This window comes from Etheostoma cragini, chromosome 15 (genome assembly GCF_013103735.1).
Source record: "Etheostoma cragini isolate CJK2018 chromosome 15, CSU_Ecrag_1.0, whole genome shotgun sequence".
In the NCBI taxonomy this organism is placed as follows: Eukaryota; Metazoa; Chordata; class Actinopteri; order Perciformes; family Percidae; genus Etheostoma; species Etheostoma cragini.
In genome coordinates, this window is record NC_048421.1 from 4,561,613 (window position 1) to 4,589,491 (window position 27,879).

General features: G+C 39.4%; 3 protein-coding genes across 6 annotated transcripts in view; all 3 read right to left on the reverse strand.

Annotated features, from left to right (window-relative positions):
• Positions 1–597: 597 nt before the first annotated feature.
• slc25a17 (solute carrier family 25 member 17) lies at positions 598–5,061 on the reverse strand. The gene is made up of 9 exons (XM_034894138.1): positions 4,823–5,061; positions 4,360–4,420; positions 4,217–4,283; positions 3,876–4,027; positions 3,630–3,746; positions 3,311–3,459; positions 2,849–2,944; positions 2,541–2,626; positions 598–942 (listed from the first exon to the last, which is right to left on the reverse strand). Exons 1-9 carry the CDS (start codon positions 4,877–4,879, stop codon positions 789–791), a joined length of 939 nt encoding a protein of 312 aa, XP_034750029.1. The 5' UTR covers positions 4,880–5,061; the 3' UTR covers positions 598–788.
• Positions 5,062–6,144: 1,083 nt separating this feature from the next.
• rpusd1 (RNA pseudouridine synthase domain containing 1) lies at positions 6,145–10,475 on the reverse strand. Of its 3 annotated transcripts, none has more exons than XM_034894141.1 (6): positions 10,238–10,475; positions 9,176–9,399; positions 8,773–8,896; positions 8,551–8,653; positions 8,232–8,333; positions 6,145–7,769 (listed from the first exon to the last, which is right to left on the reverse strand). In XM_034894141.1, the coding sequence occupies exons 2-6, from the start codon at positions 9,364–9,366 to the stop codon at positions 7,357–7,359; spliced, it is 933 nt and encodes a 310-aa protein (XP_034750032.1). In that variant the 5' UTR covers positions 9,367–9,399; positions 10,238–10,475; the 3' UTR covers positions 6,145–7,356. The 3 variants fall into 3 exon arrangements, with proteins under 3 accessions (XP_034750032.1, XP_034750030.1, XP_034750031.1); XM_034894139.1 differs by having other exon boundaries at positions 7,357–7,769; positions 9,176–9,406; positions 10,235–10,363; XM_034894140.1 differs by having other exon boundaries at positions 7,357–7,769; positions 10,285–10,346.
• Positions 10,476–14,740: 4,265 nt separating this feature from the next.
• arhgdig (Rho GDP dissociation inhibitor (GDI) gamma) overlaps positions 14,741–27,879 on the reverse strand; it is a 24,893-nt gene continuing 11,754 nt past the window's right edge. For both annotated transcript variants that reach the window (XM_034894144.1, XM_034894143.1), the window contains exons 2-6: positions 26,065–26,238; positions 24,273–24,356; positions 19,152–19,228; positions 16,952–17,015; positions 14,741–16,820 (exon numbers count right to left, since the gene is read on the reverse strand). In XM_034894144.1, the coding sequence (XP_034750035.1) occupies positions 16,621–16,820; positions 16,952–17,015; positions 19,152–19,228; positions 24,273–24,356; positions 26,065–26,233 (594 nt within the window). In that variant the 5' untranslated portion in view covers positions 26,234–26,238 and the 3' untranslated portion in view covers positions 14,741–16,620. The remainder of the gene's footprint in view (positions 16,821–16,951; positions 17,016–19,151; positions 19,229–24,272; positions 24,357–26,064; positions 26,239–27,879) is intronic.

A 27,879-nucleotide genomic window follows, 5' to 3' on the forward strand; every position in this document is an offset into this window, starting at 1 on the left:
CTGTCATGAGAGCAGGACAGAGAACCAAGTGTGCTGAAAGGCTCATTCATTTGCAAAACTGAAAAATAATTGTATTTATGCTATATTTCATTTGGTTTAACCTTTTTTTATGTGAACATTTTCTTTCCGATAAATCTTGCTTGTTCATGACAAACAGATTCAATCATTTTTTTTCACCTAATTTCATATCTTACCAGGTTTTCATGTTTTTCATTTGTTTGACTAATCCATTCAAAACATGGCCTCGGTAACGGTTAACAGGTATTATCAATAAAATGTAGTTAAGTATTTCTACTCACTTTACTACCAGGAATGACTCTCTTATATCTGTTCAGAGCCCGTAGATGTCAAGTTGGCAATAGAAGCCATTCACTGTGCTGGTACATGGAAGATAAAACTTAAGGCGGTGATGCAGTAACTTAGTCCGTTATGAGACAGAACCCAGGCAGACTGTCTGTTCCAACCTCGACCAACTGTCGAGGAAAGAGCCCAGGGACCAGAGATGGAGAGTCATCTCACATGCAGATGGACTTCTCAGCTGCAGCTCAAAGGTTTTAAAGACAAACAAAATCAGTAGAATTAGAGGGAGAGGTCTACTTAAAGTATGTAATGTTTTATTGGTAGAGTATTTGTAGGATACATTCACCAGTGCAGATTCACTGTTTTTGAGAAAGCAACAGTATTTTCCCAGAAGATTAAGTCCCCATCATGGGGTCTGTAAGCAGTGATTACTACTGCAGTCAGTCAGTGCTTTCAATGTGGACAAACATCCATGGTTATGACGCTAGCTATCGTTTCTTGTAGTGGTTGCTGCTGAGTCCCATGATTCTGAAGGTGCAGCTGGCAATCTTCTCATAGAGAAGGAACATGAGTGCAGCAGTCAGCACAGTCTGCAGCAGCTTGGCCTCCAGGCCTTTAAAAAGACCCAACATGCCATACTTCCTGTAGAAGGAAACCAGGATTAAAGCAGAAAGAAACCTTCTAATTATGAACATGTGAGAGTAGAAGTCTTATCAGCATTCATTTACGCAGAAGGTGTTTTGCATGTATCATTCTGCATACAGAAAAGCCAGAGAAAGAGCTGCATATTATGGACATAATTATGAATCAAATGATTAAAAAGACAAATTTTAAAGTTTAACTACTGTTTTTTTCAACCTGGACCCTATTTTCCTTTGTTTTGTGTCAAAGTGACTGATGGGAACAACAGTATTTGACATTGGTCCAGTATTAAGCAAGATAGCTGCAGCCGGCAGCAGCAAAATTACTTTTTTATTTACATGGATTCTGGTGGATTTAGCCAAGCCAATTTTGAGGATGCTTTTATGGTAAAAAAAAAAGACAAAAGACTCTTTAAAGCATAACTCTCTTTTTGTGAATGTACCCGAGTCAAACCTACGTTTAAATGCATAATTAGGACGCAAACGCCACTTTTAAGATTTACGGTATTTTTTTTTTTTTCGGTCAAATGGCATTTTGAATGGGAGAGCTGGGGCACTACTATGATAGTGTCAAAATTGCTATTCTTTAAACACTGAGAAGGCTCGACACAGCATGAAACTTTGCTGGAAGTATCACCAGGGTCTCTACACATGAACTTAAGCATTGAGAAACTTGTGTACACAGTTTACAAAAAAATAGGTTTCTGGCGAGAGTTACGCTTTAACAGAAAGGGAGACCTCCTTAGAAATCCTTTCCATAATGTTGTCAGACACTTAGAATATTAATGTGAGCCTGTCAGTGGCAAAACAAGTATGTTTGTAAAGCTCAACAATTGCCCTATTAAGTTACGTTGTAGCTTGTTTAGCCGCTGCAGATTGCAGCGATCTTCCTTAATAATGAACCAATATTATTGGTGTTCCCATCAGTCACTTAGACACAAAAACACAGGCAAATAGGTTTGAATAGGTTGAAGGAAAAAAAAGTAGGTACCAATTAAGACTTCAGCAAGCAAATGACTGTCCAGTTATTTGCAAGTGACTAGGAGACCATGTGTTCAGGCATTGCTTACTAATTTGCCATGGTTTTTGTAGTAACAACATAAGTATACAGTACTAATGCTGTGTTCCAGACACAATTTTGTAGCGTTACAGGCAAAGTCACCACAAACCCTTCTCGCTAGCGGCTACCTATTTTTTACGTTAGCTAACGTAAAGATAACATTTTATAATGAATTCCTGGTAATTCAACTGTAACAAGTGCTCCAAGTCAAACGTATGCTTCATCTTTGCATTATGCACTGCATCTAAATAAAAGGAACTTAAATTGAGCCATAAGAGTGGATGAAATCAAAACTGCAACCTTAACATGTTATTTGTGTGAGTGCATACGTGGGTGATGATGGCGCACTGGATATGACACATGCCTTAGGTGTAGGGGTTCTAGGTTCAATTCCCATTATACATCCACCATTGTGAACCTGAGCAAGACACTTAACCCCTAGGGATTTATACTCTGATTGAGATAGATACATATATATAAAAAACTATAAGTTGCTTGGCAAATGAAATGTAATGTAATTTACGTGCGTCAATACCCACCTCACTCTGTTGACCAATAGACACTTGATAGTCCTTAGACTGGACAGTATTTTTGACTCGTTCGTTGACTCGTTGAACTGACCAAACTGTAGTCATTTAAAAACAAAAGCAAAAATATGCACTCTTAATGCTCCAATGGGTAGAATTTGTATGTGTGATTATAGCCTTCTCAACTATTCTGATGGATTTACATGTAGAAAAATAAAAGAGGAGGGTTTTAATTCTACATTTACATCAACCAGGCATCTCATTTTACATGTGTAAACAAAACCCCCAGGCTTTAGACACACTGTACACACAAAACCTACCCTGAGAATTGACTGAATAGTCTGCAGTGGGTAGGTAACAGTGGTGGCAACCGCTTTGGCAACAGCGCCGATGATGAAGACTTCAACAGATGACAGCTTGGGGGAAACGAAGAAAACTTGTTACATTTTTGTCAAAAGGTCTGAGGAGCATGCTTGTCTAGAGGATTTACAGGGGTCAAATGTCAACACTAACAGGTGACGTGAGTGAGTGCAAGTGATGCAGCCACTAGTCACATTCTCAGTGAAAAAATTAATAATTAAATGGCAATGGAAATAATGTATTATAAAAAAACAAAAATGTAAAATCTCTTGTAAAGATGATGCGATGAATCATTTTCATTTTCCTACTCAGATTGTCCAACTTTGTTCCTCATATATCTCATCTTTCCAAAGTACAGCTCTGATTTCAGCACTGATCTTTCTCCTAACTGCTCCTCGTCGTTCTCTCTGCTCCTCACTCACCTCCCTGGGAACTCCTCTCCTCAGCTGCCTCTTCAGGGCTTCGTAAATCATGAACTGGATGGCGGGGTTCAGCACCAGCAGCAGGGACGTCAAGGTCCCGTTCCACAGTGCTCCCACACCCTCTCCACGGATGATCTGTGCAAATGCATCTGTGAAAAACAAATCAACCACTAATAAAAAAAAAAAAAATAGACAGAGAGGTCTTAACCAAAAAGCATCCAGGTATGGCACTAAATGTTACATACTGTATGTAAGGCTAAATAGTGAATGAGAGTATCCCATAACAACGTATGAGCAATATCAGACATTAACCATTTACCCAGAATGCCAGAGTAGTTGGTGGGCCGTATGTCTGCATTGCGAAACTTGGAACCCTGAAGCTTCAGCCTGGTGTTGACGACCCACAAAGGAGTGGTCAGCAGTACATTGACAACCCCTTGAGACAAGAAGGCAGAGGAAAATAAAGTCATTAAGAAATGGATGTGGACTCAAATCTGAAATTGGAGGGAGTTTCTTGTCCTGAGTGACTAAAACAAGGCTTTTATGACAAACATGAACCTCTTACCTGCAGCAATGCCTATGATTAAGTCAGTGCTTGGAGACGACTGCTTTCCTTTCAGCCAGCTAGCCTTGAGGCCGTGGAAGCAGTAGAAGTAGACAAAGTTGGAGCAGCACAGGCTGCAAATGACCGGGAACCAGCCTCTGTATGGAGCTTGTCTGCAGAGCAAGCACAGGAACACGTCCTACTATACTTTTTTTTTAAAAACCTTTTCACAAGTCAGCTTGAAATGTGAGAAATGCTTGTGCTGTGTGTTCATATATTTTTACATATCTGAAGAGAGCTAGAATCAAGAATTTACTGGTGAGCAACCACATCAAATCTGGTCTAATAACATTTTTACTCACAGTCCTTCCTCTTTGACAATTTCTGCCAGAATGGCAGGAGTTGATCGGGCCTTCCTATTTTCATCCACTGAACACAAACAAAAGACAACTAGTTTTGAGTAACTACATTACATTAATGACTATATTGACTGACAGGTTCTTACCTTGTAGCCTCAGTCTGGCAGTATCAAGAGGGAAGAATACTGTCATGGCAGTCACACTTCCCTAAAACAGGCTCCAATCAGTTTTCAGGGAAGAGACATACAGTATGCTATGCATTGCATTTTTGTTCAATATAGAAGAAATCTATAAATCTTACACCAACCACCATTAAGAAATCAAAAAATGTAAAATATGTATAACACAAAACACGCACTAACATCGAATATATTGTATTTTCTGAATCATAAAACACTATTCACTTTGTTAAATGTATTGCCACCGAATGGAAATGTTAGTCTAAACATTTCTACATTTAGGTCTAAAACATCAGGACACGTTACACTCAATGGAGTTTTGTGTGGAAGATTTAAAGCATACGATATAGATATAGTTCTAGCCATTGCCATTACACAATCACTTACATTACTACAATAGTGAAAGTAACGTACGTGAAAGCTAACTTACCACTGCTCCTGATACAGCATGAACCAAACTCTCATACGAGAAAACCGACAAGCTCATTTTGAACGAGGTTCTGCTTTCAACCTTTTGCAAAATAAACAATAATAAAATAAAGAGCACTGATTTGAACTTCGTTATGTGAAATAAAACAGCTTTTCATTCTACTGCTAACTTCGCTTCCCAGTTCCCTGTGGCTGACCTGTGGACGTTTTTCTACAGCGCACCGGGCATTTTGGGTAATGTAGTTCTCGCTGCTGCATTTGGTTAAGTTAAATTTGTGATAGATAGACAAATAGATAGACAGACAGACATACAGACAGACAGACAGATAGATAGATCTTGATCCCAAAAATGGGAAATTAGGGTGTTACAGCAGCAAACATACATCAGTCATACAGCACAGAATATAAATGAAATACTAAGATACAATATACATGAATTAACAATAATAATAATAATAATAATAATAATAATAATAATAATAATAATAATAATAATAATAATAATAGGAATAAAAATGTAAGAACAAGTGTTTTGAATATATACAGGATACAGGGAAAACAAAATGTGCAACAGCACAGTCCCTTGTGGGGCCCCCGTACCACTCACCACCACATCAGACAGAACACGGTCCAGACGTACAAACTGTGGTCTGTCTGTCAGGTAGTCAGTGATCCAGGAGACTGTGGACACACGGACACATGGACGCCCATCACCCGCAGCTTCTCACCTGGTAGCAGTGGCTGGATGGTGTTGAATGCACTGGAGAAATCAAAAAATGTGACTCTAACAGTGCCGCCACCACCATCCAGGTTTTTTAACTTTTAGGAATGTTTGCAGGATCAACCCAAGCAGAAATTCAGTAACCATGTCCTAATAGAAGTTGGATGACATACAGCATTAACAAGTCTTTGTGCAACTTACCCCCTGAGGCCAACAATCTCAACAGCAAACTACACATTTTACATCATAATTTCAATATTTCCAGGTCAACGCAGTGCAGAGACTTTACCTATTTTAGAAGCGGAGGGATGCGCTGTTCAGTCTCGTTCATTATTGTTTTATGTGCGATTTCAACACATTTCTGTTAGATTTAATTACAACAATGGTGCTGTAACAAAGCAAGACAACATCAACTTGTAATGCAGGATTGAAGCGGCACAGGAGTGCCACTGGAATAATTATGAGCTATGTGAAGTAACAGGTAGCAGGGACTGTGTGCCTCAGGACTCAACAAACCATATTTAAGCAGTATAATTTGTACTCCAAAGGACATTCAGCCCAATTGGATGAAACAGTAATATTTAACAGAGGGAAGTTCATTCTTGTTCAACCATTTATTTAGTTTTTATATTAGAGCTGAACAAAGTAATAGTATATTGTAGACATTTGTTGTTACATTGACATACAGTTTTTTTTAAAGGTAAAATGTTTTGATTTAAAGCTGTAAAGCAATCAACAAACAACAAAAGGCACAGAAACATCCAGGGCAGATCCCATGTATGTTACAGGTTACTTACAGCCATGCAGCGTATGTGACGACACACATAAACCTACCAGCATTTGGACATGGACAAAAAACATTTGCTGCTGCTAAAGGCTCGCAATCACAGTTTAAAATATAATAGCTAGAATGTCCACATTAAAATGTCTTAAAACGACTAGACCTAAAGTTGTATATTTGTCAAGTTGTCGTTTCCAACAATATTCAAACCCACAGAAATCTGTAATTCAAATCAATTACACGGTGCATGTCATTTGGTCGCAGTCGCCTGCCAATGGTGAAATATCCCCTTTGGGCATGCATCAGCATTGTGGTTGTCTGCCAGAAGCTGTCATGAATTTACTTTTTAAATGAATTTAAGCCACTAGATTTTTTAACTATATATTTTAAGTGGATGACAAATTTCAGTCACAGACCAATACCTTTACCTCACCCAGGATCTTAAGTTATCACAGAAACAAGCTGAGCAAACTGTGGCACTTCTCCGCTGATGAGCCAAACTGGATCGTAGAAACACTGATTTTAAACTTTAAATTCTGTGTTTTACCAGTTTAAATCACCAGGTCCATTTGTTTTTAAGAGAAAAATTACAAATGGGGAAAAACTGACTGCAGTGACAGCTCCGTCTTTTGTTATTCTTTGATTATATCCCCTAATGGCCGAAAATTACATACTGTATGTTCATCTAACCATTTGCAGCAAAGACGTGTGACAAAGGCACCAATTTGAATTCTTAAGAGGGCGGGGGGGATGTGTATTACAATAAATGTAAAGCATCAAACCAACCCCTAACATGTCAACGTAAACTTGAGCAAAGCACTTATTTCTCAGCTTATGCAGTGCAACTGCTTGTTTTAGACAGAAGCAGCAGCTCACATGCTCGCACTGTTTGTTCCTAACATAATGTTTGTAACTACTGGTTCACTTCCAGGTATGCCATTTCAATGCAAACGCGAGTGGTCAGTGAGATGGAGCATGCATGCTCAACGTGGCCTTGCTCAGGAAACAACTTAAATAAAATAATAATAATACATCAGTCTCCAGCCCATTCACTCAGCCACTGCTGACACTGCTTCCTCTGCTCCTCACTCTCCTGCTCAGTCCTCTGTTCCCTGCGTCCTTTCTTCTTCTCCTCCTCCCTTCTCGTCCTCTCTCTCTTCTCCTCTTTGATCTTCCTGTCTTCCTCCCCCCTGTGCTCCAGCAACGCCTTCACAGTGGCCGCCAGTGGCCGTATCGAGCGCTGTGGGAGCCACTTGGGATCCACCGCGGGGAGAAAGGGGTCTCCAGCAGAGACGAGCAGGGGCTCAGGTTCCAGGGGAATGTGGAGGAGGTGGGCGTGCAGCATCATGCGGTAGGTTGAGTCGTCCGCTCCCAAGCTGTAGGTAAAGTCCCCAACGATAGGGTGGCCTATTGCGCTGCAGTGAACCCTTAACTGGTGGGTTCGGCCTGTGGGGAAAGGGGGTTGGGGGGGGTTATCGATTTCTTTTATCACAGTTGGCATGTTAATCTGACAGTTGCTGAAAACTTGCAACAAGATGGAGTCGTGGCTTTATTTCACAAATAAAGATGACAACAGGTTTGATGAATGTCTGTAAAATTATCATTTGAAGTAAGGGTAGAAACACCAGCAATATGCTGAATGTCTTTCTACGCAACCTGATCTTAAATTCCAGGAATGCCATGTGTTTGACAGTCTACGCACAAGTGCCACTGCTTCCCAATCAAGCAGCACCTCCCTTATATAATCCAGTGTTTTACTATTTACTGGTCTTCATTTGCAATCGTTCAACTTCCAAACATGATGACTGTTTTCCAGAAATACAAACTTTGAAGATTTTTTTCTTAATAGGGTGAAACGAAGAAATGTACTTTCACTTATATGAAAAGAAAGTCAATGAGTTTTGTTACCAGTGAGTGGCTGCAGTAGCACCTTGGTGACAGGGTCTCCATCATACAACCCATACTCCAAAACCATCATCTCAGTTTGGCAAGGCTTGGGGTTCTCACAACCTGACGGGACAAGGATTCGGGGGGGGGAATCAGCAAGTAAATAAAGTAAAAAGCTCATTTATGCCATGCTTGTATCATCAATTATTCAACAATTAATTTCCATCACTACTAATCATCTTGAACTCTTTGTGTGTCTATGTTTTAACTCTATGTTGTCACACACACACACACACACACACACACACACACACACACACACACACACACACACACTTACCTTCTGTTCCCTCAATACACATCATGTGAGTTTTTCCTTCTGAGGAGTTCTTGCCAATGGAGAAGTCCAAAGTTTGTGTGTCTTTTTCTACCAAGCCACGTACCTAAGAAGCAAAACCATTCAAATTTTAATCCTCAAACAAGAGACAAAAACAAAGACCCACAGATATATGTTAATAACTCTGTTGTGTGCATATGTGTCAACTGTGTTTGTGTGCCATACCATGGCGAGGTAGGCTTTGGTGACAGTGCGGTCTTTGAAGCAGCGGTAAGCCCGGCCGGCAGCAGCCTTATTGAGGGCGACACAAAGAGCCCCACTCGTGGAGAAATCCAGCTGATGACAGAACCTGTTGAGGGGAGAGAAACAGGATGAGACTATCACTCTTTATGAGCATGAAGTATGTTATGTATTTACATTACATTACATTACATGTCATTTAGTTGAAGCTTTTATCCAAAGCGACATACAATTGCTACATTTGTCAGAGGTTGCACGCCTCTGGAGCAACTATGTGTTAAGTGCTCTTGCTCAGGGAAACATTGGTTGACGTATCGCAGAGGGAATAGAAACCATGTCTCCCACACCAAAGGCATGTGTTATATACACTGCACCATCAACATCTGACCTGAATCCATAGTAGGTGCTAGGGTCTGCCAGCTGTGGGAACCGGTGCCGAAGTTGCGCCTGCACGGTGTGTTTCTCGTACCACATCTTGCTGTCAATGCGGATGTCCCAGTGCTTGTCCACCACGATGTAGTCATCGCTCTGAAACAGCACGCGCAGGCTCTCCAGGCTGGCAGACTCTGAGGTCATCATGTGCAGCCTTTAACTGACACAACGCACTCAGCCCTGCAGAGAGAAGGTGGTTGTCTTGATATTTTACTGTGTACCTTGCATTATAACTGAATCAGACAGTGGTGCAATTAGTATTCACAAACTCTGCTTGGAGTATAATTACTACAATGTAAAAACACTATTGAAAATGCAAAATGCACTGGGGGGGGACAAGTACATGTGTTTGTAAAGGAGAATATTCTCTTTCTATCTGATATATATTTCATTACTATTACACTCCTTTATGTGTAGGAAGCATTTCAAGTTGTAGCTAGTAGACATAAAGCTAAGTTGAATTGCTTCATATCCTGTTGGCTATGAACTAATATTGTTACATTTTGATTTGCAGAGTAAGGAGGTTTGAACAAATGTAGCTAATATTCTAATAATGTAACAATAATGTAGCTAATAATGTGCAAGTCTTTAAATGTATAACGTTAGTATGGTACTTGTGTGAGTTTTCTTAGTTTCCACTAGTGGAAAAAAACAAAAGACTGTCAACAACTCTGATAACTGACAGTTTGTTTAAGTGACTTTAACATGAACATGAACATGTTAAAGCCTGTGAGAGGAACAGGTAACGTTAGCTGGTAGTAGCCCCCAATGTGCCTAAGGTTAGGTAGTCTTCCTGTCTAATAATAAGTGACGTTTGCCATAAAGCGCTAATACCCTGTAGTGTCACCACTCGGCTACCATCAATTAGTCAGGAAACCATTTTTTTGGTTAGGGAGCAGCCACAAATGCACTGGTAGCAAGCACTGTTGGTTTGCTAGTAGCCACTGTATCCCATACGATAACTAGCTATAACGTTATATGTTAGCGTCATAGTAGTGCGACTGTCTCAAAAACTTACCTCGAACAACCAGCCAAGACTAATTATGTGGGTTGTTTTCAACATACCGAATATAAGAGTACATCTATAAGGAAACACAATGGTAAACAAAAGCACTGATGGGGCACGGGGATGCGGAGCCTCTTCTTCTTCTTTTGGCGGTTGGCAAACAACGATTTAGGGCATTGTCGCCACCAACTGGTAAGGAGTGTGAACCACATTATTTACTGTTCATTTACAATAATAACAAATAAATAAACGTCTATCTTCTCAATCATATTTCTAAGATACTAAACTAACTATTTACTCTGTCAGTAGACACTGTTTCAGGTGTTTATTCATGGCGTCCATGATCCCTCACCTCAACCTCTCCTAGACATTTTTATCTGGGGGGGGGGGGGGGGGGGGGGGGGGGGGACAGGGACCTCTGATGACTCCCTCCATCCAGCATTGAGAGCCTGTGGTATTTGGATAATGAAATTCTGTTGTGTTTTCTGCTTTGTGCCACAGCGCATAGACCTTATATTGATGAATTGTTGTCATATAGAGGATGTAGCAGCCTGGAAACTGAAGTTTGATCAGTGAATGATGATAACATTCTGCTATGTTTACGTAAACTCAGTTTCATTATTCATCACTGACATCCCTTCTTCTGTATACCAAATATTTTCAGCTATTTCAGCTGCAATGTTTCTTTAAAAAAACACTAAAAGATATGACCTTTTTTTTTTTAAATCAGACCTTATTAAAATATTGAAATACGCACAGGACTTATGCACAAACTCCGTCAGTGCTCAAATAGTTTTTAATTTTCACAGCTATCAATGCAGTTGTCTACGGAATCTACAGGTTCAGTCAAGGCAAAAAAGAGCATTGAAATGTCAATAGAAACTTAGCAAACCATTCCTGCAGCATAATCATTTTCCATGCACGCTAATTCTGTCGCGCCATGACCTCATAATGGGTCATTTAACAAATTCTTAGTAACGTTCTGAACATATTGTACACTAAACAGGCTTGTTTTTAGCTTAAGAAGATAAAGAATTATTATGTAATTGGAATTTCATAACCCAATCTGCTTCCCGTTGTCTGTGTGTGTGTGTGTGTGTGTGTGTGTGTGTGTGTGTGTGCGCGTAAATGAGACAGGTTTTACTGAATAGGATTCAAAGGTGGCATTGTGTTGTTGGGTTTCTGGTTATTCTTACGTAACGAGCGGCAGATTGGCAGGCTTACCTGGGCATGCACTATGACAACATCTCTCTCTCTCACACACACACACACACACACACACACACACACACACACACACACACACACACACACAAGGAGATGCAGGTGCCATTACGCAGATTCAGTGGAAATCAACAATTGAGTCAGATAACAGAGAAGACAAAGAAGAGACACGCATTGCTGACAGACATTTTCGACATCCATGATGATCTCTTTCAACAACAAGGATCTATTATTTTCCTTTGATCCAAACCTGGATAGTCTCTTGCTCTTTTAAATATTACTGTAAATTGCAATAATTACCTGGAAACATTGCCAAATGTCAGTGTTTTATCTTATGTTTTGGGCTTTGTGAATGATTACCAGCCTGGATGTTGTATTTTTCTAGATTTTGCTGACTCCATGTTGTCCAACGGGACTTTCCAGGATTTACCCGTTATAATCTTTGGATCTCTTAAGGAGTATAAAAAGCTTGGTGCAGGACTGGAACTAGACCACGGAACTTAAATAGCATATCTTTTCTGAAACTTTTCCTCTACAGGTGTGAGTACTTGTGCGTCTGGATAAAGTGTTTTCTTCCCACTTTGAGGCAGAAAACAGGAAAGAAGTGAGAGTTTAAAAGACAAGCTTGTCTGGCTTTCTGTGTTTTCGAACTTTTCTGAGACACTTATTTTTCACCTTGCCAGATCTTTCTGCACACGATGGAGAATAAGTCATTCCTGCAGGCCCGCTGTGATGAGCCCATAATGACATCAGACTGGGGCCTTCCTCTGCTGCTGGCTCTGCTGGTGCTGGCGCTGCTCTATGCCTTCCTCTACTTGCCAGCTACCGCCCAGCGAGCCTTGCTGGCCCAGGTGCTCAGCAGCAACAACACAACCACTGCAGGGACCACGCCCAGCAAAGAGGACTGGCTCACAGATGAGTAGGACAGATGGAAACACTGACAGATCGACAAAGAGCTTTGTCAATGGACATGTGACATCAGAGAGGTCAAAGACACTGCCCTTGGCTAGATTTTGTGGATTACCTTTGCTCGAAAGTATTGTTTTGCTGTCCTGTAGGCCATGACAATTTAAAGCAGATTGAATTGATCTGAAAAACTAACTGATTCAGAGGGCACTTTGGATTACCTGGCCTCTCAAATCCAGCCTCATATGTCAAAGCATTTTTAGCTACTCTTCATGAGCTGCAGCTGACTGACAATATGGCATTCCTATGCAAACAGTTTTAATAATAATCAGAGAAAAAGTATGTATCATAATTTTTCTAACAGTAATACTATCCGGATTTTGCTTTTTTTTCCTTTTATCGGTTATTTTGCTGAGTGGTAGATGTTTTAAGTCTAAATAAGTCTCCTTGTATCCCCTAAACATTTACAAACTTTTCACAAACTCCTTTAATTTGAATGGAAAATCGAGTGAGAATAAGTGGATGATGATACTACCTTCAGTCCAGGCTGTAATTTCCACCGGGGACAGGGGTTGCATGTCCCCCGCGCTTTTCAAAAACTGTTTGTGTCCCCCCCATTTTCAAATTCATTTGATATTATTTTATTTATACAGCTCAGTGATTGTCCCCTAATTTAAACAAGAAAGAAGATAAGACACACTTTTCTTTCACATAGTTTGAATTATTTTTTTGGAAGAATTTGTCATTATGATAAACTGAATAATATCCTGGATTTTGTATCAACATAGTCTGTATAAACATAAACTACAAAGAGACATGTGAAAGTGCAGTTTCAAGAATATATATACATATATACCCTTGCCTTTAGTGTTATTTGACTGTGGACTAAGAAGGCACAGCTAACGCCACAGTGTTTCCGACAATGAGAAAAAGTGTTACAGTAATTTTGTCACAGTAATTTAATTTAATTTATTTAGTTTAAAGTGGGGTGTTGTTTTTTCTTTACAAGGCTTGGCAAAGGATTTAGAAAATTATTTCATTTACATTTCTTGATTGCCAGATCCCCAAAAAATGGCATGAAGCATATCAAAATGGTCACCAAGGTCATTATTGTGTGTAACATTTTACTTAGATTTGTACAGTGTAAACCAAGTGAATCATGTGTTATAGTAAAATATACCGTATGTTCATAACATATCTATTAAGTGGACTCCTTCATTGAGTACCATCAGTAGACAGAAATGAAAGATTGGATACTTTTTTTCAGTTACTGGGAAGCTGAAATTCCCTGTTCCATTTTGAAAGGAAAAGTTCCATATTTTGGGGAATACACTTTACTTTAATTTGTAACATTTTGTTAGTTGAGGAGATTGACACTGCTATGTCTGGACGATTAATATGAAACTATTGCTAGTAGCTGGTTAGCTTAGCATAATGATGGAAACAGCTAGCCTAGCTCTGTCCAAAAGTAACAAAATCCACCTGACAGCACATGTAAAAAAAATTCATATTCAAAAATTCATATCTTCCTTGTTTAATCTGTACAAAACCAAAGTGTAAAAACAACAGTTGTATTTAAAAAAAAAACAATCCCAGACCAAGTCATACCAAGACTAAAGTGTATCGAGACTGAGACAAGGTCAAGACTTTGAGGAGCTGAGACCGAGACAAGACCAAGACCACGGTCAGGGGCGCGCATAGACATTTGGAGAGGCTATTGCTCTAATCTGGAAAAAGGTCCTACCTGTGCACGTCCCTGACCACGGCAGGGCTAGACCGAGTCAAGGCCAAGACCAGACCAAACAACTAAAACATACAGTAGCCTACACAACTAGCTAATATGTATAGCTAATATTGACAAAATCCCTTTGGGTGAGGGGGAAGAGATTTTGGATGAGTGTTGGTACAGAGGCAGATTGATAACTTGAGCTAGCTAGCTTTGTTAGCATGGCTTACACTCAGCTTTCCTTTTTTATGCTTCCTTACCAAATGCAGATAAAAAGTGTAGGTGTTGGTTGCAGAATTTACACATTGCTGGGTTTTTTGTTTTTTGTTAGATGTTTTGCAAATGACTTCTTTAAAAATAAAATGTAATAGATAATATGCTATTACTGACGATTTGGCTGACATCTCCCAGACAGCCAGAGCTTCTTCTCCTGTCACCTACATTCACTTTAAGAGTGTGTGTTAGCTAAGCTTTAGAGATGCTGGTAGCTGGATTTAGTTCCCTTCAGAGAGAGCCAGACTAGCCGTTTCCCCCTCCCAACTATGCTAACTAAGCTAAGAGTGGTATCGATGCTCTCATCCAACAAGTGGCAAGAAAGTGAATACTATTGTTTTATGGGCATGCAGAACTAATTAAAAAAAAAGATCAAATCTTATTGGTTGCTTGAATTGCCTTTATTAAAAGATACAGGATACACCAATATTTGAAGATGGAGCACTTGTTTGTTACAGGCTGAAGAATTAAACACAGACATATGTTTTCACATGTTGGTGCTTTTAAAAATGTCCCTGTAATTACTTATCTACAGTTTATGGCAACCTTTGACATCTGGCTATTGCGTCAGTATCTCTTTTTTTTTTTTTAAACACATTCAATTTTACATTAAAGTCGTAAAAAAGGAAGAGAGAAACTTGCTAAACCATGCAACACTTAACAAGCCAACATTTACAGTTAGTCTTAGATCACAACAATTTCAAATGGTATTTCAATTTTCAATATGTTCAGCAACGATGACAATATCATATTCAAAGACTTAACACAATAATGATATTTCTTATTTTTTATGGGGAATTATTTCATCCCTTTATATACTTCTTAGACAGTACTCCATCTTTCAGCTACCATCTTCAAATGTTTTTACATTATTCAAAGCAGATTTCTGTTCACATCTCAGGATTTGAGAGAGGTTTTGAAATGGCGAATTTTGTTCATTTTTACTGAATAGTTAGTACATGCATCTCTTTCTAAAATATGCAAAGTTCAGATAGAGTCAATAATTGGTCTGCCCTTTCAATACGCTCCACAAAGACTCTAGAAAACTAAGCTTTGAAAGCAAACTGCAATGTTAAAATACACCATGTCTAAGTTTGACTAAACACAAGTCAAAGATGCATGTTGTGCACTTTGAGAGAAGAGAGGATCCATCTGTTCATCCCAGTGTATTAAAGATTTTAAAAGACAATATTTGGATAGTTAGAGGTTAATCTTTTTATAGAAGACTAAAACATTCCTTTACTTCCTTTAGAATTGATGTTGAACGATGTTTGCTATTACTCAAAACCCTTTGACATCTGATAGAAAATATATGCTTTAACTAAAAAAATACCTAAAGTAAGTACATGAGCTAACTGACACCTACAGTTAGATTTTTAACTCCTGAAAAATGTGGAGAAAGACGCAACAGAAAAATTACAAAGCAGATATCAATAGAAGATACGTTGAAATATCAAAACCTCTCCAACTGCTTCTTTTTATTTTTTCCTGATGTCTTCTAAGATAGACAAAACAGAAACAACTGGATTTAGTCAATCCTGTTATTAGTAATTGTATGTTATATTCTTACCTCTATTTGGAGGATAATCATGCTCTCATAATGTCTTGGGGGGATGTAAAAAGGAAGTACATTTTTTATCCAGTTGATTCAACAGATTTAGTGAGTTATGTGGTGAACTACAACTTGAGCCTAATTTCTTTTAGTCTGTGGCACTACACTAAAATATGCTGAATTAGCTGTTAGCAGTTCCCGTTTGCAGTGTACCCATGGATTGGACAACTATCACTGGATTACTTCGATAGAAGAAAACTTAAAAACATGATGATTCTCAGGCATGTATTGCCCTTTGTGCCACAAACTGACTTCCCCTTAATCGCCTGCTTTTGTAGAGGCACCACTGCTGCTTGATGGAGGCAGGGCAGGCATGTAGCTAAAAGGAAACGGAGACTTGTCATCCCAATGGATGGGATACAGATGTAGAAGAATCTGGAAGAAGAATATAAATGCAGGGATTGAATGCTGAGAGAAGGGGGATCCTTTCTCGTAAAGTCCCAAATAGGACACCTGAATTTACCAGACAGGGGAGAAAAGTTAGAAGAGAAAAATAGGGATGAAGGGAAAGAGAAGTAGAGCTTCCTGTCTCAGGCCAATGCAAGGCTGCTCTCACAGGACGAGATGGAGAAGGTGAAAGAGGAAAAAAAAAGAGGGAGGTGAAGAACAGGAGTAAATGAAGGGAAGAGTAGCATCCTCTCTCTCACTCTCTATCTATTCCTTCCAGTCCTTAGTGATGTTGAAGTTCCAGTCCCATTCCAAGTAGGCGTTCTTGTCGTCGTCAATGAAGCAGGACTTGACCTGATAGTTGCCACGTGACATCAGGCCTTTGGGCGCCTCATCAGTCGGGCAAAGAAACTCGTACTCCTCTTCCTTTGGGCCGTAACTTCCCACCATGTATGTCGCCTTGCTCACTACAAGAAGACACACAATGGACATTTGGGGAATACTACAAACTGTGGCAAAAAATAAATAAATATAGTTCTATAAAGCCGTTTGCGGCTCCAAAGTGAGCCCTCCAGACCAGAATTTGTTAAATTCTTACCTTGCATTCCTTTTCTGGAGGTCACTTGATGGTACCGCAAGCCAGCAACAATTTCTCTGTTCACCTGCAGACACACACAGTTTCATCAATTCTCCAAATCTTGTCACAGACATGTTATTTGCTGAGAAAACTGGCATCCCAAAGTTGGCATAAACCGAGAGTGTCAAACATGAATTCATCAGCCAGTTATGTGGTTCCTTATTCCTTTATGACTTTTAGTTTACTACATTTACATCCAACACAACGCAACTCATCAGCTTCCTTTAATCCATCGCTCCTGCCTTCTCAACGCCTATTTCTTTCAAACCTCCATCTTTAGTTTTGTACTTATTATTATGACTTCCTTTATCTCTCGTTTTTACCCTTGTACCACTTTTTATTTCACTTTTACCCGTATATCTGTATTTTTAATCTTAACTTTTACTGAATTCCCTGTTGTACAGTGTTTGAGACCATGTCTTATGGTGACATTGCACTTAAAAAAACTGAATTGAATTGAATGGAAGCCGGTTTTCTGCTAAATACTTAAATCTCAAACCCGAACTGAGATAACCCTGATGTCATCACTATGACATCATCAGAGAGGTCCCTCCAGAGCTACAGAGGACATTATACAACCGGTGCTATACTCCTTGTGATGAGTAAACTAATCTTGTGTACAATGGGCAGTCTGTCAGTTCCCCAAATGTATGCAAATGTTTTTCTTTTTTTTTGTAAATGTAGGTTACAATCTATCCGGATCAAAATTACCTTTTAGAGTGAAACTCACTTCATGTTTTTAAATTTCTTACAAAAAACTGACATATTTAAAGACACCTTTATTGACAACATGTGAGGCAAAATGCACACACACTGGCTAATGAGCAGCTGTGTTCTGGGTAAAGCAGTATCAGTAGACGTAGTAGAGCCATGTGTCCAGCAGGTGTCCTCACAGCAGAGCGGATCTAGTCACTCTTTTATTTCCACAGCCACACCGTCTCTTTTTTTCTGCAATCAGTGTATTGTATGTGCAATTAGAACACAGTATCTACATTTCTATTTTTGTCGGATCTGTTTCCTATCAGTTCAGGAATACTTCCCACAGTCTTCCCACAGTCTGAATCTCTCTCAGGAAATAGATGATCTGGTGTTCAGCTTGTTCCTGTGTTCTTGAATTTTCCCTTGCTGATGTGAGTGTAGTTTCTGGGTTGACATTGCTGCTTGATGCATTTTTCTTATTTCTGTGGCTAACTGGGTAAATGTAGAAATATTTATTAATCCTTAATGTAATCATTGTTCCAAAAACATCCCCTCTAAGCTCTGGTTCCACTCTGTCTCTTGTGTAATCTGCACATTTCTTCGTCCCCTGTATTTATTTATAGTGGACATGCTGCCTGGGAAATAGCTGCTGTGTGTTTACAGGAGGGCTAAGTGGGGAGGAAGGAAGAAGAGAACAATAAGAGAACAGAAATGTTGAAGCAAGAGAAAGACCCAAAAAGTTGATGCAAGATATAAGAGAAAGAAGTCAGGGTCCCAGCAGATAGAGACACCACCAGTGACTTCTCGTGAGTCGTAAGTGATGATTGAGATGGATTATTTTTTGTATTTAGTCTATACGTTGTTTTTCAGGATAACCCTGCATATTATAACTTTAATGGAAATCCATTTAAAACTTCTTGAGATATTTCAGTAAAAGCCAAACATGTCAACCTGCTGGTGGCACTGGAGAAACAGTCAGGGGACCACCAAACTAGGCTTCATCCTCTGGGGACCAAGAATGTCAGTACAACATTTTATCTCAACCCATCCAGTCACTTTTGAGATATCTCAGTCGGGAGCAATGTGGTGGACCGACCCACTGACATTGTCCTTCATATTTGCTAGCATGCCTTACTTAACTAGCAAAGTAATTAGTAGTAGTGACTTTATAATTTTAGAAGTCTAAAGCAAATTCAATACTCAGAAGAAGTTGCAATTGTAGCATTTGTATTTCCTGGCATTATAAAATGAAATACTCATTAAATATGATAATGTATTGTTTGACATTGTGGTTTGATCATAGTGGCTTCCTCAGCACGGTCTTCCTCCTTCTATCTCTTTATCACTAACAGTGAATACACACCATACCAGACCATACACACAGTAATCCCTCCATGTTGTTGTGATGATGGTGATCTCTCCATCATTATTATACCTCTGTGACTGCATCTATCCATTTTACCTTGAAATGAATCTTTAGTCTGTACGTCACTCCTTCCTTTAGAGAGAAGATCTTCTTTTTCAGAGCCTCCAGGTCATCTGCACAAACAACAATAAAACATCGCCCATGGTCAACACTACACTCAAAACGACTCACTACGTGTTCGCACTGCTGCTGATTTACACACACAGTAATTAAAGCAGAATTGTATTAGGTGATGTGGAGAAATTGCTCATCTCCATCCCTTAAAATGTATTCGAAAAATGACAATCTAAATGTACGAGCTTTAGTGCAAAGCTTCAGGGGTATGGAATGAAATTGATTATACTACAAAAACATTGTTGTGTGTGTCTGCTTACAAAAAGGGCTTAAGACAGCAGTTACTGCTAAAATATGTTGAAGCTTGAATACCCTAACGGCTGGGGACTTTTAAACTAGTTTATCCACTCTGATAAATTACATTTTACTGTTATATTCACCTGCCAAATGTCTCTATTTATTGTATTGTACCTAATTAACCAAGGTTAGACTGCAGGTACATATATCGGTACTCTTTAGTCGTTAGGGTGTTGAGCTCTTAGGGGTTTCTGTAGGTTATTGAATTCCCAAGCACATAGATAATGTGTGGCATGCTGAGCTTCAGTTAAGATATTAAATATATATAAAAACACAATAGATTAGGAAAAGAAAGAAAATGACTAAAAAGTGTCATGGTTAATTTAATTAAGTTTACTTAAAATACAGAATAAAGCATGAATGTTTTTTATTCTTAGAAGCCAATAGTCATTTTTTGTTCTGTTTATTATCATAGCAGCTGGAAGTATGCACAACAATGTTTGCTTTGTGGTGTACAAAATATGTCTCAGAAATACTTAAGTGTGTGTTACCTTCGGAATTCATAACCCCAGTACAACTCTGCCATATTGGTTATTTAGAGTTACTAAATCCAGGAAGGGTTCTTTGTACAAACTGTCTTTGTCGTGCTGTTGGGTTGAATAGGTTTGTATTGTAAAAGCACATAGCAATCAGAAATGCATCCACTGCCTAATCACTTTATATCTCAATTCCAGCCCAACCATCAGTCCTGAGTGCTTCCTAATTGACAGGGAGAAACAAAGGAAGGGGGAGAGGAGAGGAAGGAGAGATAGAGGAATGAGGTGAATAAAGAACAGACAGCAGTGACGTGTTGAGGAAAAGACGCAAAAGACAGTCAGGCAAAGAAAGGAAGTGACCTACAGATAATAAACAAAAACACACACACACACACACACACACACACACACACACACACACACACACACACACACACACACACACACACACACACACACACACACACACGCGCGCGCGCACACACACACTCACACAAATCAGAGCACATAGTACATTGCTCCCAAGAAGTGCACTGTACATAGTTTGATTCTCATTGTTGTCACCCATATTAAATATATATACACTTGTGGCACAGTTAGGCACTTTACTGTAAGTAAAAAGTCTCCAAGAATCGACATATTGCTCTTATGTCGACAGTCATGCTTTAACTTAAATCTACATGTCCTCCTGTGGTTGAGGAGCTTTATACCACCACAAGAAACACTTAAAACTCCCCATTAGATTGAATCTACATACAGTATGTCATCGAGCAATAAAGCTGTTCTTCAGTCGCTGACAATTGGGAGATTTCTCCCATCTCCATCTCTGTCTCTTTTCACTCAGTATATCTCCCTCTATAAACTGTGGGATGTAAATCTCCTCTTCCTCCTCCTCTCCTCTCCTTCCCCTCGTCTTAGGAGAAAAAGAAAAGAAAAAAAGATGCTGGCCTCCCCCGGGAGCGTCTGACTGAGAAAATAGGTCAGTGTGGAGAGCTGTCTACCTGTTCTGCAAACTCTCACATACACACACACACATGCGCACGCAAGGATGCACGCATTGATGCACAGGCAGATCCACTTGCCAGCTTAGCCTGAAAAAAGTGTTTTTCATGTTTTAGTGCATCAATGTTCAGGCAACTGATATGCAATAAGCACAAGCAACAACTGAAATGACAGAAACTGTTAGTTATTGAGTACACAAATGAAGTTGTCTAGTAATGAATTTTATTATTTACTACAAAAAGGTAGCGTCGATATGTAAAGTTAAGATTAAAGTGACAAATTCAGAAAAATATGAGCAGTCAGACACGTTGCAAACATGTAAAACAGGACGGGATCTCTTATAATATCACTAAAAAGACCTCCATGCAGAGGAAAGTAGATACAGTACAGCAAGTCGGTCCGTGATAGATTTACAATAGGTTAATGGGGTTTCAAACGTTTTTTTTTTTTTTAACCATGTCACTTCATTTCTCAGCAATGATGGACAAAAAAAAAGAAGTAGTTATTAACCACAATCAAATATTTTAGATTTTAGGATATATTCTTACATTATTACAGTGTACAACAAAACTACACAATCAGTTATTCAAGATCCTGAAATCCTGTTTTACTGCTACCTAGTGAAGTAAAGAATATGTGTAAATGCTTCAGTGAACATACATTATATAGTATGAAGACTTACAGTACTGTCCAACAAAGCAAAGTCCTGTTGTTGTCTAAGACTCAGATGTTGGATTACTTTAAACCTTCTGAGTGCACAAGGGAACACTTATAAACTGAGAAGTTGACATGGACATAATTACCTTGCAGAAATAAACGGTCTCTAATGGACATCCAGTCAAGTGTGCAGTAAGAGTGAGCATCTCTTATTTCCTCAACAGGTAGACTTTCAAAGTGTAGAGCAATCATCTTCACTATGGCGCAAAGTATCTCCCCCTATTTCGCCACCCCTCCTTTTCTCTTTCTATCATAAACACACACATGCAGGGTAGTGTTATCACTCAGGGCACAAAGCTGCATTGGTAACTGCCTACTGTATAGTGTGTTATGAGGTCTCTAATGCATTCAGCCACCGATGGAAAGTCCATTTCACGTCCAGCCTGATGCCGGCTCGGCTATCTAACTGCAACATGATAACCCAGCAGGACGGATTATTACCCTGCTGCTTATTCTATAGATTAACGATGAAAGATGCTTTTCTCTTACACTGCAATTTTTCTCTTTCTCTTTAGCTTTATAACACAAACACACGCATACATCTAAATTAAAACTAATCTTTATTTTAACAGCTTTCAGGGAAAACATGAGATTTTCATGACTGTTCATGTGCCATGAGTATATTTACATTGACATTTCAAGCTGTCTCCGACAAAATGACCCTCACACAGAACTAACCTTCTGCTTTGCTCCCCCATCATGATTACTCCAGCCACTAGATTGCCCCACCTAACAATAAAGGTAAATATAAGACATAATTGCTGCTTGTATAAATTACCTATGGGGTTGTTTTTTTTCTAGGGGGAGGGCATTCTCAAAAAAGCAGAGGGGTCAGGTTTGGTTTGCAGAGGCCAAGATATCCTGACTTTTAGTCTGTATGGGTCAAGCTCCAAAAACACTGCATCCTAACTCTCAAACCCCAGCCTGTCCAGTGATGACATCCCAATGACATCATCAGGGTTCTTTATGCAAACTTGGCAAAGGCCATCCAGAGCCACCGAAAAAAAAACTGAGTTCTGAGGCTGATTAGTACTCCTCGAGGTAAGTACACTGAACTTCATGTGTATAATCAGTGCAGTGTACCTTTAAACTCCACACCCATAGTTTGTTATTCACTCTTTCTGTGTATAATTTGTATTCCCAAAGTCCAGGCCGAGATTACTAAATTGATTTTCTATCCACCTTTTGCTTCTTCCATCATCTACTGAGATCAGATCTCAGAAGCATTAGGTCTGTCTGGTGTGGAGGAACAGCCTACCCTTTCCATTTCATGCCATACAGCGGACCTTCCATTACACAGTGGAACATGCACATTAAAGGCTGCTAGATGCTCTCTGTATAGTAGTATAGGACCTGCATAGTATAAAGTCTGTATTAGCTAGTAACCAGGTGACCTTTCCTGTTACCAGTCAATGATTCTGATCTGTGTCTTTTTGTGTGTGAATGTGCATGTGTGTATAAGTATGTATGTGATAGACAGGAAAATCCTCAGATAACAAAAAATCTGACCATGCCTGCAGCAAAATCAGGATGTAGCGGTCACACACACACACACACGCACGTACAGACGCACGCACATACGCACACATACACAGCTGTAGGTCACTGGGGGTGTATCAGAAAATCCCCAAATATTAGGGAATAAATTTAATTAAAAATGCCACTCTTTAAGATATCTTTAACAATAGCTATGTGCCAAAAATTGACATGTTATATTTATTTGTTTTTGTTGTAAAATAGAAAAATCACGTTTTGTAGTTTTGTAGCTTCAGAATAAAATATGAATCCAAAATAAATGATCTTCCTATAAAGAATTAGGCATTCTTATGGATTAAACTACCCAACATTATATAAAGTAATTACTATAATACGAGCCCCACACTGACCAGCATGACCACAAGTTCAGCTCTGTGAGGCTGCCCAGCTGTGCTTGGAACTAAATGCTAATGTCTGCATGCTAAAATGCAATGAGAGCAGGTATAATGTCTACCATCTTAGTTTAACATGTTAGCATGCTGCCTCATTGGTAATGATCCAGTATTATACAACATATCATTAATAACACTATAAGGACCATTGATCCTTGCAGAAGGGACCGACATGATCTCTTTGCCGCCACCTGATTACCATGCACCGCACACACACACACACACACACACACACACACACACACACACACACACACACACACACACACACGCACACACACACACACACACACACACACACACACACACAAACTTAAACCCTCCTCGCTCCCCTTCCCTGAAAGTCGCTTTCGCCTGCAACCAGGGGAAGATGTCAATACTGCCAACTAAGCAAACACTTAGCTGTCTCTCCTTTCTCGTCCATAGACACACCTACTGCAGTCTTTCTGCACATAAAAGGCAGCACGTGGGGTGAGATGCCTTGCTCCAGGGCACATGAGGTCACCATATTGGGTGCGAGGGTATAGCAGCAGCACCATACCACATCCACAAGCAGGGTTTAGGGAGAAAAACAATGCTGGATTACGTAGTATGGCAGAAGATTGATGAAAGGATTTGGGTACCTGTCAGGTTCATGGTGATTGGTTGAGGAGCTGTGTCACACAGCAGGGTCAGTCTGGTCACCTGGACATTACAGGCCGTAGGGTCTGGTGAGGAAAAACAGTCTTGTTATATAGATTTATTATTATTTTCATTTGCTCTTTAATTAATTTGCTTGAAATTTCTTTTAAAAAATCAATTTTTTTGGGGGTTCATATGAATGCTTAGAACACACCTCTTTGGAAGATTTGTGCGTGGGAAAACATATTCAGACCGACCTAAATCTTTACAGATATCCGCCTGCGAAAATGTTGTTGGTCCAATGAATCAAGCAATAAACCAACTAATTTATAAGTAAACACATGTTTAGAAAAGTGTGTTGATCGGCGAGTATTACAGGGTGCACGTTGAATGCGTTGTAACAAATTTTACAGTATATTGTTTGTTTAATCCATATACAAACAGAAATGTAAATGACAAGTTGTGTTTTTATGTGAAGTTACGTGCTGAAACCGTTTCTTCACTTAATGGTCTTGCAAAACTTTTCATTTAAGAGATCTGGGGGACAAAGCAAGAGTCTAAAGCCATGCTAGCAGCTTTGTACTTAGTAGTTTATTGAGTTTAAAATAACACATCTGTTAGCATGCCAATATTTGCTAATTAGCCCTAAATCCTAACTGCAGCTGAGACTATTGGGAATGTCATTAGTTTTGTAGATATGTGGTCATAAATCCAAGTAGGCTATTGTGCAAACTGACATTGCATGGTGGTGCTACAGGAAAACTCAGGGGATCATCAAAGTTATTGCAGCAGGATTCATCCTATGTCTGCAGAAAAACAATTAAAATGTATTAAAAGCCCATGATACTATTGAAATTGTAGATTACAGAAATATCAAAGTCCATAAACAGTTCAGTTGTCATTGTAAAAGGAACCACTCAGTATTAACATTGGGCCATCAGGATCCAATATGGACCGATAAAAAGATGAGGGGCCTCTTCTCTCTGCTTTTCATTTCTCTCATTACAGCCTTTCCCAAAGTATTCAATGGTAGTAAGATGTAGATAAGGTGGTGTTGAGTTACAGCGGTGGGGGTCAGAGCTAGCTGTCATGGCCCGGCTACTGGATTAGAGATGCTGAGGTAAGCAGATCCGTTCCTGTGTGTGTGTGTGTGTGTGTGTGTGTGTGTGTGTGGGTGTGTGTGTGTGGGTGTGTGGATGTGTTTGATCAGAAGTTGATGACTGCGAGGAACTATGCACCAAGTCGTTATAATGAGTGAATGGTATTATTAAAGGTGCAGTAACACAGGGTAACAGGGGGAATCTATGGAAATAAATCTGTTTTTATTGGATTCAGAAATTAAAAGCCATTGAATTTCTAGCACTTAATACTTGTGCACTGAAATTATGTATCAGATTTTTTTTTGCCTCTGAATTTTACTCTAAGCTGCAAAATGTAGTATTTAAAATTCAGTGTTAACATCTGGGGACCCAAGGAAAAGCCATTGATTCTAGAATCTAGTTGGCCATAGCAGAAGCCAACTGGAATTTCATTTATTGTATGTTGCATCTGAATTTAGATTTGAATTTATTAACTTAAAGGTGAAAATTAGTTGTTGAAAAATTGAAGACTTACATCTAGAGGCAACAAATTCAGATAATAATTTCAATGCATAAATGTCCAGTGCTTTTGTAATTTCAAAATCCAATGACACAGATTAACTTCCATATAAATTACCAGCTCTTCTCTCACCTCAGGTAAACAGTAACACACACGCAAGCACGCCTGCACACACCCAAACACACACACACACACCTGACGTCAGTGTTTCCCTCCCCAGCAGGGTCTGCTTGTACTTTACAAGACTCTCGTCATCTTTGTCCAGTTGCCGGATCTCCTCCAAACTCTTCTGGACCGGAGCGATGTAATTTAGGTTTCTATTGTCCTCTTCCTCCTCAATAGGCCAATCCTTTTTGTCAGCCATTAGACCTTTCAGAAAGAAGAGAGAATATCATTAAATGGGAAACTGTTATAAGCTGCAGTGATTGCAGGTATGCTTTCTAGACCATTGGAGCTAAACTTTTTTTAGTCTGACGAATCCCGACACTCTCTTACAGATCAACTCAGTTCCCCCTTTATCGACCACCACACATGTTCCAAATGTGTTTATTCGAATTTGTACTTTACGTAAGGGTAAATGTCCAAAAAGTGTCCATTTTACTAGATTAACAGTTAAAGTGTTTGTTGTTATGATCATTTTTATCACAATTGAGGTCAAGTCTGTTTTCCTACTAATACCTCTTGGGTAGCAGAAGCTGAATGTTGCAGCCAGTCCCTCACTTCCCATGGCAGGACAGGTCCCATGGCATGAACATGTCACTTTATGAGGTTTTTTAACATTAATATGAGTTCCCACAGCCTGCCTATGGTCTCCCAGTGGTTAGAAATGGCGATAGGTGTAAACCGAGCCCTGGGTATCCTGCTCTGCCTTTGAGAAAATGAAAGCTCAGATGGGACGATCTGGAATCTGGCTCTTTGTGAGGTCATAAGGGGCAATGTTACCTCCCCTTTCTCTGCTTTGCCCACCCAGAGAATTTGACCCACCCATGAGAGAGAGACATCATGGCTTTCAATCCAATTCAATTCAATTCAACAACAGTTATCTCACTGCGCTTTTCATAAAAGAGCAGGTCTAGACCGTACTCTGTGATGTTATTTACAGAAACCCAACAATTTCAAACGAGCAAAGTGGCAGTTGGTCAAGGCCCCGCCCCCAGCCTCTACCTTAGCTGGTCTGGCAGATTAGCATGTAAATAAAAACTTTATTTTTATTGTAATATCAAAGATTTATTCATGCTATATTGACATCCACTTTCAGTGTACATCAGAGAGGGCCCTTCCTGACTGTAAAACATGCTTAATATTAGCAATAATGTGTCTTTGACCACATTAAAAGCAGACATGATGTTAATTTTGCTCAACTTTCTCAACAATGGACAATGTCAAGATTCTTTAAGTTTCTTTGTAACTTTCTTTCTGCTTGAAAACTCTGTTGTCCAAAAATTCAAAGGCGAAGTCAAGACTGCACTCACACATGGTCCTTTTTTCAACAGTACTTTCGGAGGTTATGGATAAAACTGACAAATTATACCTATTTAGTGTTTTTTGCTGATTAACCTACAACACACGCAGTGATAATTTATAAATCGTTACATGGTCTCCGACACAAATGCACAGTGCATACCTCTAGTGTCCAATTATCTGGAGAACAGGACAGACACAAACTGTGCTGTGAACGTCTATTTACTGTGCTCTAACAACCTTGTGTAATAGCCTCTGGTTTTGTTTTTACTGTTCATAATGAGATGGCTCAGTGTACACCAGCTCAGAGCTGGATGTAGAGGTAATTGAATGGCACAGAGAGTACACATACATATGCACACACACACAAACACCAAAAGATATATAAATGCACAATCCAACTGTGTCATGGATTCTGTAATCATTAGTGGAATCAAATGTGTTAAACACAGACATAATGACCCCATACGAGTGTACGCACACACACACACACACACACACACACACACACACACACACACACACACACACACACACACACACACACAC

What these genes read in the sequence shown, in the direction of transcription:
- slc25a17 (XM_034894138.1), bottom strand. Translation starts at nt 4,879, where the DNA reads ATGAGCTTGTCGGTTTTCTCGTATGAGAGTTTGGTTCATGCTGTATCA. An exon ending in ATTGTCAAAGAGGAAGGACT is followed by an intron (nt 4,028 to 4,216) that starts GTGAGTAAAAAT and finishes CTTGCTCTGCAG; the next exon opens with ACAAGCTCCATACAGAGGCT. An exon ending in CTATTCAGTCAATTCTCAGG is followed by an intron (nt 2,627 to 2,848) that starts GTAGGTTTTGTG and finishes AAATGACTACAG; the next exon opens with TTTGGTCAGTTCAACGAGTC.
- rpusd1 (XM_034894141.1), bottom strand. Translation starts at nt 9,366, where the DNA reads ATGATGACCTCAGAGTCTGCCAGCCTGGAGAGCCTGCGCGTGCTGTTT. An exon ending in CCAAAGCCTACCTCGCCATG is followed by an intron (nt 8,654 to 8,772) that starts GTATGGCACACA and finishes TTTGCTTCTTAG; the next exon opens with GTACGTGGCTTGGTAGAAAA. An exon ending in GCTACTGCAGCCACTCACTG is followed by an intron (nt 7,770 to 8,231) that starts GTAACAAAACTC and finishes CTTTCCCCACAG; the next exon opens with GCCGAACCCACCAGTTAAGG.